Source organism: Balaenoptera ricei, chromosome 5 (genome assembly GCF_028023285.1).
Source record: "Balaenoptera ricei isolate mBalRic1 chromosome 5, mBalRic1.hap2, whole genome shotgun sequence".
NCBI lineage: Eukaryota > Metazoa > Chordata > Mammalia > Artiodactyla > Balaenopteridae > Balaenoptera > Balaenoptera ricei.
Genome location: NC_082643.1, coordinates 141,166,205 through 141,179,655, shown reverse-complemented (window position 1 = coordinate 141,179,655; position 13,451 = coordinate 141,166,205). Strand labels below are relative to the sequence as shown.

At 64.8% G+C, this 13,451-nt stretch overlaps 1 protein-coding gene across 1 annotated transcript; it reads left to right on the top strand.

Annotated features, from left to right (window-relative positions):
- The first annotated feature begins 6,071 nt into the window (after positions 1 to 6,071).
- MSANTD1 (Myb/SANT DNA binding domain containing 1) lies at positions 6,072 to 13,220 on the top strand. Its single transcript, XM_059924291.1, is given in 6 exon segments — positions 6,072 to 6,147; positions 6,150 to 6,387; positions 6,389 to 6,527; positions 7,215 to 7,480; positions 11,188 to 11,463; positions 12,858 to 13,220. Coding segments are annotated over 6 exon segments (1,236 nt in total). The 3' UTR covers positions 13,099 to 13,220.
- The last annotated feature ends 231 nt before the right edge of the window (positions 13,221 to 13,451 follow it).

The following is a 13,451-nucleotide window of genomic DNA, read 5'->3' as shown; positions in this document are numbered from 1 at the left end:
GTAACAGCCAGTGCTTAACGAGGGGGCTTGAGCCCAGCTCTGGCCCTGGGTGCCAACCCAAAGACTTGCCGGTGTGCCCCCGAAACGGATATGAGTTTATGAGTGAGATCACTTTACCTGTGGCTGAGTATGTGTGTAATGCGTTTGTATGTGTCTATATTCATCAAGACACAGGCACGCGAGGCCTCTAAGAATGGCCGTCAGTTCTCTGTAGAAGCCGACCTTCCTTAGACCTGCCCTGTGGAGTCGGCTGCATGGGGTCACTAAAATCCCACTGAGAAAATAGTCCACCTTGTCAGCTCTCTGCAGAAGGGACTGACTTTACCAAGTTCCTGAAAGTCTACGGCGAGCACCAATCATGTTGTCAATCCAAATTTTGTTGAAAGTATCGTTCATTTGATCGTCAGGTTTGTTTTCTGTTTTTTTGGGCGGGGTGTTTTTGTTCTCCTGCTGGTGACACAGGAAAGATTTGAGTGAAACCAGGGTAGGGCTGGTGGGCGATGCGCTTCGCGCCTTCTCGGAACCGTGTCTCCCGGGGCGGCCCCTGAGCCAGGCAGGGGCTCTCCAGCCTCCTAGTGCCCTTTACCGCTGGCTCTCCCACTCCTGCAGCCCTGTATCCTCTCAGGAGGAAAGAAGACGCTGAGGCGCCTCCAGACACCCGCAGTGTGGCATCAGAGGAGGCCCTGAACCCCAGAGGACGCCCTTCGTGGCCGGGCGTCACTGCCCAGCCCTGGGGCGCGGGCAGCTCGTCCATGGAGCCGAGGGGACCCCTGCTGTCGGCGCGGGTTCACAGAGCTGCGCTCGGCCGTGTCGCAGGGAAACTCCTCCGGGGCCGCGTGGCGTGGGCCACTTCTCTGTGGTTTGCAGGTGTGGACTCAGTTCCATCTTGATAATGTCTCTTCCTGGCACGTGGCCTCGCTTTGGCTTTTGTCCCTCTCCGCTGTGGCCGAAACTGTAGCTCCTGGCCAGGGTGAGACTCAGGGCCATTCTGCCCGCTGGAGCAACAGGCGGGGGTGTGAAAACCACCCCGAAGGCCACCAAGGCTCGCTGGGGAGCTCAGGGTGCCCCCGCGAGGAGGGGACCACGGGCCTGGGCATGCGCTCAGCAGGTGGGGGGGGGGGGCGCTCAGATGGTGGTGACAACCGGAGGGGGCCTGGAGGCTTCAGGGGCACTCTTCCCCTGTGCCTGGCACTTTCTAAAGCAGCTGAAGCAACCCACTTCCCTCGAGTGCTTGTGGGAGCATCTGGCCCCAGACAGTCACTGCAGGGTGACCCCTGGCCCTGGAGGATTGTGGCCGTCGTGGACCTGCCGAAGGCGGTTGGGCTCTGAGCTCAGTGGGGCCACCTGCCCGTACTCGCTGCCTCGAGCCGTGGCGGAGTGGCCATCGGCAGGGGTTTGAGCTCATGCTGCGCCGCCGCCACTGTCCCCGCCGTCCCTGCCACGCTGGGCACCAGCAGGGCTGTGATGGGTGCGTCCCGGAGCCTGGCCCAGACGTGACTGTCTGCGAGAGGAGAGGGAGGTCTGGCGTGAGATGTACATTTTAATTTTTTAAACTGCTACAAACATTGTACTTACGAATAAGAAGAAAAGAATTAAGCGATAAATTGCCGGGTGAGGCCTGCTTTGCTTGTGGGGAGCCTAGACCCCGCGGGGGGAGGCGGACGGTGCTGCCACACCAGCACGAGCCCAGCGCCTCGGTCGGGGCGGGTGGTCGGGTGGCTGGCCGTGCGGGGCTGAGGAGGCGACCCGCGGACCACCTCGCAGCGGGCCTCCTGCCAGCACACGCGGCCACAAAGGCTGCAGCGGTTCTGTCGGAATCTCCCAGGGGCCGGGGGATTTCACCCAGAGCCCTCCCCTGGAGGGGTGGTCGGGGCTGGCACAGGTTCTGGGGGGCTCACTCGGGGGCCACGACCTGACTTTCGAGCCCCTCACGGTCCAGCTGCCCCTTCCGCCTCGTTGGCCATTGGCCCATGTGCTCCTGGGCGACAGCGTGAGTCGATGCTGCCCTGTCCATTTGAGCCGGTGAGTTCTTCCCGCCTGAAATGCTAGCTCCTCCTGGAAGGCTTCTCCACTCAGCTGAGTGGGCACCGTCCTCCCCAGCCCCCGGGAACCCCGGTAGTGAGCGTCACAGTCATCTCGGGGCGCTGGTGATCGCCCACCAACCTGCAAACACAGAGACCCTGGGCCACGGGCTGCCCCGGGCAGGCGCTTCACAGTGTCTGCTGAAGTCCCCCCAGTTCTGGGAAGTGGGCGGCCCCGAGCCCGACCGTGGTGGGTGCCCAGAGAGACGGCCGAGCATGGGTGGACTGGCCCCTGCCTGTGGTCACGGCCGTGGGACCGCACACGCCTGCAGACAGGGTGTCGGGATGTGTGCAGGCGCCGCAGGTGCGGGCAGTGTTGGCAGGAAGCTGCTTGGAGAGCATTGGGCTGCTGGGCCTCGTGGACGGGCCGCACGGGTTCGTTTCCACCTGAGTTGCTCTACGCGTTTGGGAAGGTCATGTCACCTCCGCAGGTGTGTCTCCTCTGCGACACACCCCCAGGGCCCCTTCAGCTCACCCTTCAGAGCTGCCTAAGCTCTACCCGCCCCTCCCTGGTCCAGGCGAGGCAGCCAGACCCTGGCCGGCACGCCTGGTCCACCTGTTGTTTCCAGAAAGGAAATGTCCCCAGATCCCCTGGAAAGAAGCGACGGCATGTCCCCCGCTCGCCCTCCAGCCACCGCGCACAGGTGCCCTCGGTAAAGGGCAAGACCCCTCTTGCCTTCAGAGGAAGCCCTTGCTTCCTGGCCTGACACCTGAGAGCCCTTCTGGGTCTGGGGGTGCCCGGCCCAGCCTCGCCCCTCAGGGTAGCCTGGCCATGGGCCCAGGCGCCGCCGGACGGGGCATTCTGCCAGGGCCCGGGGCCCGTGGGCACAGGGTGGGCCCACTTTGTGGGGTCACCAGGGCTCTGGGGAAACCATGAGGGTGTCCTGCAGTTTCCACGCGCTTGGGGGCCTCAACAGCCTGGCTTCTCCACCTGGATGGCTCATCCCCACTGGCCTTCCAAGCAGGAAACCCGGGGCCCGGCACGGCCACGTCCTCCAGGGGCCTGACGCTCCCAGGCCTTCACCCTGCGCTGTGGAGGGGACGGACCACTGGCCAGGCCTCCACTCGCCCGGCCCAGGCGGTGCTCGGAGCCTGGCTGGCCCAGTGGAGCCGTCGGGTCGGGGTTGGCTTCTGCCTGCTGAGGCGGAGGACTGCAAGTTACGGGTCTGGGCTCCCGTGCGCGCGGGGAAAGGGTGGTGGTGCCGGCACGGTCGTCGCCGCCTGGCACCAGGGAGTCCATCCTCCCGCCCTGCCCTCCTTCAGCTCTGCCCTGCCCGCGCCCGGGCCTGGACCCATCTCGCCCACTCCCTGTGCTTCCCTGCCTCTGCCCAGCTGGGGAGTCTTCCTCGGCCAAACCCCTGCCTTCGGAGGCGGGCTCAGCTCACCGCTGCCTGCTCCCAGGAGGTGCTGGAGGCCCCTGAGGCCCCTTCCTGCCCTGAGCCCCCACGGGGGGAGGCGGAGGCCTGTGCCGAGGTTTGCAGCCCTGCCCAGCCGAGGGCATGCAGGGCCCACCTGTGGGGCCGCTGGGAGCTGGGCCTGCCCTCCCCTCCTGCCTGGCTCCTCCTTGTCCTTGGGCCGAAGGTGAGGGCTCTGCTTCAGGGAGCGTCCCCCGGGCCCCCCCTCTCCAGGGCTTCCGGTGCCCCTGAAACCTGAGAAGAGATGGTTGGAGCCCAGCCTTTTACCCTGACTCTCCTGGGCGTGTTGGCTGGGGGCCTAGCAGGGGGTGTAGATGCCTCCTCCGAGCCGCCTGGGTGCCCAGAACCACGGGCAGCGATGCCTGTGGGCCACAGCTGCCCCGCGGAGGCACTGGGACCCGCTGTCCTGGGGTGACCAGGCCGGGTGCCCTGGGGCAGCAGCTTTTCCTGATGACGATTCACCAGCCCCAGCCAGGCCAGCACACGGGCCTCTGCCCTCTCCCAAAGCTCCAAGGAGGGTTTGGGTGGGGGGAGGGAGGGGGCAGCGGGTAGGGGCCGCAGGGCCTTGGAGGTGCAGCCTCCAGCCGCATGTCTGGCGGTGGATACTTGTCCAGAGAGGACGGACGACTCCTGTGCTCTTAGCCCCACTGTAGGTGAGGACAGGGGCTGGGGGGCGGGGACAGCCGAGTCACAACCCGAGTCGGTGGAGCTGGGTCTGAGACCCTGAGCCGGCTTTGCCTGCCTCTCCCTTGGCCCCCCTGCCCCTGGTGCTGGGATGCACTGAGTCAGCCCTGCTCTGCTCGTGGAGTCGTGGTTGAAGAAAGGTCCACCTGGAGGATGGTCAGGGTTGGCACGGGCTCTGGGGGACACAGGGCCAGCGCTAGGGCCACTTGGTAGGTTGAATCCTTCATCTAGGGCGGGGCGGGGCGGGGCGGGGCGGGGTGGGGGGTGGTTCCTGGAGGAGGTGGGCCTTCCGGTCACTCGTTCACTTGGCAAACACTACTGAATGCTCTGTGCCAGGTACCCAGGCCGGAGGAGTGCAGCAGTTGTCAGCCTTCCTGGGCGGTGCTGTGTGGTGTCCCTGTGTCCCCAGAGAGGGAGGGGCCTCCACCAGGAGCTGATGGCAGGGCCAGGCCCTGACCCAGGGACCCCTGCTGCCCTCCCCCTCTGCACCCCAAGTTCTGACTGCGGTGGGGGGAGGGAGCCCCAGCCAGCCCACCCCATCCTGAGCACCTCCCCTCCTTCCGCCTAGGGCTTCAGCCCGCCTCGCAGGGTGTCAGAGGGCAAGCTCTGGGCACGCGGGTGCGGGGCGGGGGGCACCTGGGCAGAGACTCGGGGACGCCTCGCATCCCAGGCTCAGCTTCCCTGTCCTGGGACGGCTCAGGCCAAGATGCTCCTGTCGTAGTCAGGCCCGAGGAGGGCCCTCTGTCGAAGGTGGAGGTTTTCGGCCTGGACTTTGTGAGCCCTTCCCCCCGAGTTCAGGCCACCCCAGAACCCCAAGGATGCCAGGCAGGCTCACGGATGGGCACGCTGGCCTGTGGGCCTGGGGGTGGGGCGGGGGCACCACGTGGCCATCGCGGCCCGTCCAACAGGTGTGAGGGCTCTTGCTGGCAAGCCCCCTGCTTGAGTTTTACCTTCAAAATGTTCAGTCCCGACGCCTTAGGTGGCCCTTCTCTCTGCAGCCCCCGCAGGCTCCACCGCTCTGGTCTTCTGCCCGGCTAAGGCTTGGTTCCCTGGCCATCCTGGTGGGCGCTCAGCCCCTAGGCCCTGCCGAGGTGGCGGCCCATCCCCAGCCTGGCTCTCAGGCCCCGCTGTCCTGCCCTCCCCGTTACAGCCCCACCACCTCTCACTGCCCGTCCCGCACGTGCTCTGGGCCGGGCGGCCTTGCTGCCTCCCTTGGCCGGTCCTTCTGCAGAGCTCTCCTTCATCCTATGCTGCACCGCCCGGCTGGTGCTGGAGGTCAGTGTTGCTGTCCCCTGAGCCTCAGTCAAACACTGGCGGAGGCCTGCTGAGGGTGGGTGGCCGGGGACCCCAGCCAGTGCCAGGGGTTGCTTTGTCCAAGGTCAGCGTTGGGGGGGCCTCCCAGGAGAGCCAGGAAGCAGCGGGGCGTTTGCCCAGGACCATGGGCAGAGGAGGCGTGACGGCGTCCTTCACGAGGAGCCTGGCGGCCACTGCACAACACAAATCAAACCCAGCCCCGAGCCAGCCTGCCTGGGTTCAGAGCCCAGCTTGGCTCCTTGACCACAGCGTGACCTCACCTTTGTCCCTCAGGCTATTCATCTGGAAAATGGGAATAGCAGCAGTGCCAGCCTCCCTCACAAGAGTGCTGTGAGGATCAAAGTAGAAAACACAGACGTACCAGACATACTGCACTTAGAACAGTGCCCAGCGATCAGAGAGTGCTTGAATTCTTATTACTGTCGCCTTAGCAAGCGCCACAAAGCTGGAAGGCAGAAAATAAATGGCTGGCTCAAGGAAGGTCCAATTTGCAGGAGGGAAAAAGGGGAGAAGGACCAAAGTGTATTGAATAGGAAGACTTCAGAGAGGAGCTGATGCCAGAACAGGGTTTTGAAGAATGAATAAGAGTTTGCCAGTAAGTCCGAAGGTGAAGTCTAGGCAACCTGCTGGAAAGGGAGGGGAGTTACCTGAGGTCTGTCCTTTGTTCATTCCTTTATTCAGCAAGGCTTCCCCAAGCCGTTTCCTGTGGGGTCCTGGCGTACAGGAGCAGCCCACCCAGCCAAGTGGACCAGGCAGGTCTGGGCGTGGATGGTGCTGATTGATGCAGGGCGGTCAGGGCTGCGGTGGGGCTGCCCATGGTGGGAGGGGTCCACACCACCTGCTCCCAGCTGCTCTCTGGCCTCAAGCACTGTGCCGGCTCCTCAGCCCACCCCACGTCACCCAGGCCAGCAAGCATCCCGCCTGCAAGGAGGGGAGCAGGCAGACAGTGGCCGAGCCAGGGGTCTGCTCGGGGCCGGAGCCCTGCCCCCGCCCAGCCTGGTGGTGGTGGCATTTGTACCGTAAGTGTGAGCGTGTTGGCCGGAGGATGGCTGTGCGCAGGGCACGCAGGTGGGTGGGTGTTGGTGCACACGCACGTCTCTGCGGGTCCCCGAGAGTGTGTTCCTGTGTCATTCTCCCGGTCTGTCTGTCTCTGCTCCTCCCACCCCTCTGTGTGCCATCTCTCCTCCTCTGGGTCTCCCTCTTTGTTTGCCTATGTCTCCTCATTTGGTTGCACCCCAATCCCTTACCTGGGGCCCTCCCTGGGCCCCCGCCTGTGTGAGCCGGGGCGGGGCAGAGGCGGGGGCTGCGGCCTGGATCCCACCTCTCAAGAGCCCAGTCTGCCCAGCGGAGGTGCCTCGTTCGGTGGCCTGGGCCGGCCAGCCTGGCAACAGGGCTGGGGCTCCGGGCAGGGCCGGGAGCCTGGGCCGCCAGTTTTGGGTCTGGCTCACTCACTGCAATATTGATGGCCCGTCAGGGCAGCCCTGATTCCTGCGCTTTCAGTTAAAAGGTTTCTGTTGTTGTAGCTTATGCAGTTGCTCTGTTGCTATGGAAACGTGACATCAAAATGACGTTTCCCGTTTAAAAGCTTTTAACTAAATTCCTGCCTGTCAGATGTAGGCCCCATTTTGAGCGAGGAGCTGCCTTCCAGGAGCGGGGCTCCCGCCGCCGTGGTGCGCAGGCCCCACGCGGCCCGGCCCGAGCGCGCTCTGTAACCCCGCAGGTGCCCCCCGGCATGGCAGCGGCCGAGGTGCCCGGCTACCTCGTGTCCCCGCAGACAGAGAAGCACCGGCGGGCCCGCAACTGGACGGACGCGGAGATGCGCGGCCTCATGCTCGTCTGGGAGGAGTTCTTCGACGAGCTGAAGCAGACCAAGCGCAATGCCAAGGTGTACGAGAAGATGGCCAGCAAGCTGCTGGAGATGACCGGCGAGCGCCGGCTGGGCGAGGAGATCAAGATCAAGATCACCAACATGACCTTCCAGTACAGGTAGGCCCGCGGGCACCGCTCTCGCCACCACGGAGCCTCAGGGCGCCCCAGGCTCGCCGGGCAGGCGGTCCGCACAGGGACCCCCCCCCCCCCCCCGCCCCGGCCGGGACATCCCCGGAGCTGAGTCAGGAAGGTGGGGGGTCCTGGCTTTGTGTAAGCGAGAGGGGACCTGCAGAAGCTGTGGGGGAGGGGAGGGGGGAAACCGAGGCACAGGAGGGCCGGGCTGGGGCTGACCCCGGCTCCTCGGGCCTCGGCCAGGGCACCACCCCCCAGGCCCGCGGGCGACTCCCACTCGGCCCCCCAGGCTTGGCTCTGCTCCCCAGGGTGGCGGGTGCTGCTGTGTGGGCGGGAAACCGAGGCCGGAGGAGGCTCAGCCGCCAGGCCCGCGAGCCGGCCTGTCCTGCCGCTCTGTCTTCTTCAGCATCCGCTGAGCCTGCTGTGAGCAAAGCACAGCGCTGGCCTCAGGGCTGGGGCGGGGGCGTGGAGGGCTCACGCGGAGGCCCCAAGTGCCCAGGAGGGTCCGCTCCCCGGAGGAGGCCCCCTGCCCTGGCTGCCTTGGGAGGAGCCCGGTCAGGGCCAAGCACGCGGCTCTGGCAGGGGCAGCTCTGGCGTCCGGGACGGAGCCCTGTGGCCCCATGTGCCCAGCACCGTGGAGTGTGAGGCCAGGCCTATCTGCAGGGGGTCACGGTGAGGAGAGGGTCACAGGGAGGGCAAAGGTCAGAGGTGTGGAGTGGGTCAGGGCAGGTAAAGGTCAAGCAGGAGCTGGGCTCTAGGGGGAGAGTGGCACGGAGAGCACGGGCCCTGGGGGCGGCCTGGGCAGCCCCGAGAGCCTGTCAGTGTGCAGGGGGGTGGGAGGGTGCCGTCTAGGGGGCCGTGCAGGGACCCAGCTGGTCTCAGCCCAGGCCACCTTCTGGCCCTCCTAGTGGCCGCCGTGGGCAGGGGCACAGAGCTGGGTGTGGACGGGGCCCCGCAGGTTGGCCTCGGGCACCTTGAGCCACACCGTGGGTGAGAGGACCCTCACCCCGACTCCCACGCCCACCTCGAACAAGCAAGGAGAGACCTCACCCCTCCTGGCCTGTCGCTCCCGGCTCGTCTGGAGCCTGGGGACGTGCAGAGGCGCCCCAGGGCCCTGGGCAACCAGAGGCTATTTCAGTTGCATCCATTTAACTTTTTCTGGCCCTTGGAGGTCCTGAGCCTGGCCCGTCCGAAGGCCCATTTCTGACCCCCAGCTTGGCCCCCAGCCAGGCCCCAGGGCGGAAAACAGGCGGCTGCTGGGGTCCAAAGGCATCCGAGTCGCTTAGGTAAAGTCTGTCAGATTCCAGCCGCCGGCTCCTGGCGGGAGGGCCGAGTTGCATGTAGGCGCACCTGCCCCCCGCCCCCCGGTGAGGAGGGGGGCTGCGGAGGTGACGCAGGCTGTCTTACGGGGCTCCTGTCTGACTCCGTAGCTCCAGGGCCCTGACTGGTGTCTAGCCGGGTCATTCATTATTTATCCTGAAAGCTTCTTCAGAGTCCCAGGGGAGGGATTCTGTTCCATTCCTGGAAGAGGGATGTGGGCCCCAGAGGCCACAGGAGAAGAGGGTGTGGCTGAGCGGGCCCAGGGCCCCCTCGCAGACAGCACTTCACAGTTTAGGAAGCACTTGCACACCGTGGTACCTGTCAGCTCCCGTTCACCGATGGGGAAACCGAGGCCCAGAGCAGGAGAGGGACTTGCCCAAGGCCACACAGCCCCTCACAGGCCAACGCTTTGGCTGCATGACTGGTTCTTTCTCTCTCGCCCCGCCACCCAGAGCCTCCCACAGCAGAGACTTTGGTTATTTTTTCACGACAGCTTTTTTTTTTTTTTTTAACAATCCTTGTGTATTTATTTATTTTTATTTTTTATTTTTTTGGCCTCACCACAGGGCTTGCGGGATCTCAGTTCCCCGACCGGGGATTGAACCCGTGCCCTCGGCAGTGAAAGCGCGGAGTCCTAACCGCTGGACCTCCAGGGAAGTCCCAAGACAGCTTTTTATATATTAAGATTGTCGGGGGAATTCCCTGGCGGTCCAGCGGTTAGGACTTGGCGCGCTCACTGTCGCGGCCCGGGTTCAATCCCCGGTCGGGGCACTAGGATCCCGCAAGTCACTCAGTGCAACCAAAAAAAAAAAAAAATGCTGGTTAAGGAAGCCTGGGGGTGGCCTGGTTCCGTGGGGGATGTTTTGTTGGCACACCGTTCAGGGGCTCCCCGTGCCGGGGCGGGCCTTTCCTCATTTCTCTGAGGAGTAAGCTGGCTTGAGTTGACAGAACAAGAGCTGGGGGGGGCCTGCGGAGGGCCTGGAGGGGAGCCCAGGTGGGGGCCGGGCCCCGGGCACCATCGTCCACCCCCTGTGCCCATGTCCGTGTCGCCCTCCGCGGGATGGACGGTGGTCCGTGGTCAGGAAGACAGAGCGGCCTGCTCGTCCCCACGTGGCCTGTCCCTGGCTTCCTGCTGAGGACACTCTGCTTGAGGGCACGTCCCGCCTGGCCCGCCTCTACCTGCTGCCCTGAGCCACACACCTCCGCGGGGGGCGACTCTTTCAGGTGGTCAGCTCATTACCTCCAGCGGCCACACCCTGGCAGGGATCCCCTTGTCAGAGACAGAGGCCATCTGGCCACGGGGCGCTCTGTTGCTCAAAGGCCTCCCCACAGCGGGAAGAGCGAGGGGCAGGAACAAGGGGGCTGCAGGCTGAGGCTGGAGGCCCGGGAAACCCTGTGGCCTCTTTCCTGGCCTGGCTGGTGCTGCCCAGCTGTCTTGCGGCCGCCTCTCCCCATCCCTCACCTCCCAGGGGACAGCCAAGGCCCAGGGACCTTCAGGGTCTGTCTGCAGGGGTGGGGAGCAGGATGCAGGGCCTCGGATGGGCTCAGGCCCACAGTGGGCAGAGCTGTGCAGTGCAGACCCTGGGCCTGGGGCCCGAGTGGGGATGGGGGATGTCAGGCAGTGTGGGAAGGGACCCCGTCCGGCCCAGCCCCGGTCCTCCTGGTACCTTCAGCTGAGAATGAAATCTGACAGCTTGCTGTTTGCCAGGCACCAGGCGTTGTCTTCTCAAATCTTCCCGAGAGTGACGGCCACGTGAGGAGCTTACTTTGATCATCCCCATTTTACTGATGTGAAAATGGAGGCTCAGAGAGGTTAATGGACCTGCTGATGGTCACACAGCAAAGCGATGGCGATGAGAGACAGACTCAGATGTGCTGGACACCGAGGCCTGTGCTCTTACCTTCTGAGCTTCTTGCTCCCCAGGGCGTCCTCTTTAGAAAAGCACGTTTATTATATGACCGTATTTTACGTTTGCATTACACATTATATTACGTTTTATTCCCATGTTGGTATTATACCATATATTTGATTATTGCCGGTCAACTTATTACAAAGCAGTATTTGTTCATTGCAGAGAGTTTAGAAATTCCAGAAAAGCAAAGAGAGGACGAATGAGCCCAAGGTCCCGGCACTCACACTGGGGCACGTGCATCCTTTCCAACATCCAAGGCGGTGTAGGTCCCGAGCCTGACTTCTTGCTGAGTCCCATGTCACCTTGGCCCTGGGGCCTGGCCGATTCTTCTGGGGAGGCCTGACTGCCACGTGGCTCCCCCAGGTCCGGAGCCCCCGAGTGCCCCTCCGCCGAGGGCCGGGCGAGGCAGGGCCGGGAGCAGCTGTTTCTCACCCTTGGCTCTTGTGTCTCTCGTTTCAGGAAATTAAAATGCATGACAGATAGCGAGTCCGTCCCGCCCGACTGGCCCTATTACCTAGCCATTGATAGGATTCTGGCCAAGGTCCCCGAGTCCTGTGATGGCAAACTGCCGGACGGCCAGCAGCCGGGGCCCTCCACGTCCCAGACCGAGGCGTCCCTGTCGCCGTCTGCTAAGTCCACCCCTCTGTACTTACCGTATAACCAGTGCTCCTACGAAGGCCGCTTCCAGGACGATGGCTCCGCCAGCTCCTCCAGCTTACTATCCCTTAAGTTCAGGTAGTGTGTGTGCTTCCCTCTCTTGCCTCCACACCAGCGGGGCAGGGGGCTGGGGGCCGCGAGGGGGCTGTCCTGGCGGCGGCATCCTCTGCCGGCCCGGGCCGGCCGCCGAAGCCTAGGCAGTGTGCACCAGCCCCCAGGGGCAGGGAGGCCAGAGACAGGAAGGCAGGTGGTTCCCGAAGCCTGGGCTGTCGTGTCCACAGACTGGGTGCATCTCCTGCTCCGTCACCGTTTAGCTGTGTGGAAAGTCCTTGATCTCTCTGGGCCTCAGCCTCCCTCTGTGAAATGGGGATAAATCAGGACCTTCTCCAAGGAGGGCTGGGGTTAGAGGCGAGCCCTCCCGCCTGCCCTCGGCTTCTGGCTCTTGCGCTCCCCCTACCCCAAGCAGACCGTGCCCTGGGGTCCCCTTCTCCCTGGCCTGGCCGGGCTGGCTGGTCTCTCAGCACCGGGGAGGGGGTATCAGGCTGAGCCTCCAGGGTGTCCTCGGAGCCTGGCTGCAGTGGGGGGACGCAGCCCCTCTGCCGTCTGCGGCGTCCTGCCAGGCCTGTGCTGACCCCGCCTCAAGATGCCCTCAGTCAGGTGTGCGGGAGACACACCCCTGTGGTGTGGGGGCCGGGGAGCCAGAGGAGGTGACGTTTGGGCTGGGCTTTCACGGGTGAATAGGAGTTGGCCGGGGGGGGAGAGGACAGGAAGAGGATTTGAGCCGTGGCCCTGCCTCCCCTGAGCCCGGTCTCACGTCTGTCAGACGGGGGTTAGGGTGGGGTGAGGAAGGCATCTCTGGGGGCCCCTCCAGTCTGACACCCCCAGTCTGGGGGGCTGCTGCTCGGTTTGTTCTCAGTAAAAACCCCAAACAGAAATGCCTTTGCTGGTGGCCAGGCCGAGTTGCAGGGAAGTCTGAGATTTACGGACAGTTGTTTCCATGGATTGAGCCCAGTTCCCAGACTGACAGCTGCCCCGGGCGTTGCACCAGGACCGGGACATGGGGCTGTTCTCCCTCTCGGGGCCGAGCTCTGCTCTCTGCCCCTGAGGTTGGCGCAGTCAACGATTCTGCACAGAAGCAGAGGGCCTGGGCTCGGGGACGGGCAGGGCCTTGGGGCCTGGTGGGATTTGGCAGCTAGCTCCCTGCCCACCCGTGGGGGCCGGTTAGACCCGGGATGCCCCACCCCCGAGCAGAGAGCCCAGGGCATGCCCACCCAGCTCAGCAGGTTTGGGGGTGCTCTCGTGGCAGGGCCCCCCCACCTCCTAAGCCTGCCCCCCACCTCATGGTGGGAGGGCCCGGCCCTCACATGCGTGGACGGTGGCCCAGCTCCCTGTGTGCCCGGTGGCGGCTGGGGGAGTCGGGTGGGGCCCGGGCTCCGCGGCCAGCCGTCCACACGCCGGCGCTGTCCTTCCAGGTCGGACGAGCGGCCCGTGAAGAAGCGCAAGGGACAGGGCGGCCACCTGCAGAGGAAGAAGCTACGGCTGCTGGAGACGATGCTGGAGGAGCAGCGCCGGCTGAGCCGCGCCCTGGAGGAGACGTGCCGCGAGGTGCGCCGCGGGCTGGACCAGCACAGCCTCCTGCAGGCGCAGGGCCTGCAGCTGCAGGAGCGCATGATGAGCCTGCTGGAGAAGATCATCGCCAAGTCCGGGGTCTAGGCCGCCCGCCGGCCCCCCGCCGCTCCCGGTCGGGCCTTCCCTCCCAGCGGGCCGGGAGCCCCCAGAGCCTCGGTCTCCAGCATTAAAGCCCCCCGGACACGCGGCCGGGGCCCCGGGCTCACTGCAGGGTGGCTCCTGGGAAGAGCGTCCCGGAATCTGCTCTCCAGTATCGTCCCTGTCGACGGTACTCGGAACGGCTTTCGATGTTAAACGTGTCATTTTCATCACTGCCTGGAAGCGGAGGTCACGGTGCAGCCTTGGAGGGAGGCGGCAGGCGGTCCCTCCCAAGACGAAGCAGGTGGAGGCAGCGCGGGGGCGGGTGTGTCCCCCTCCCTGGGTCTGCTGCGTCGGCC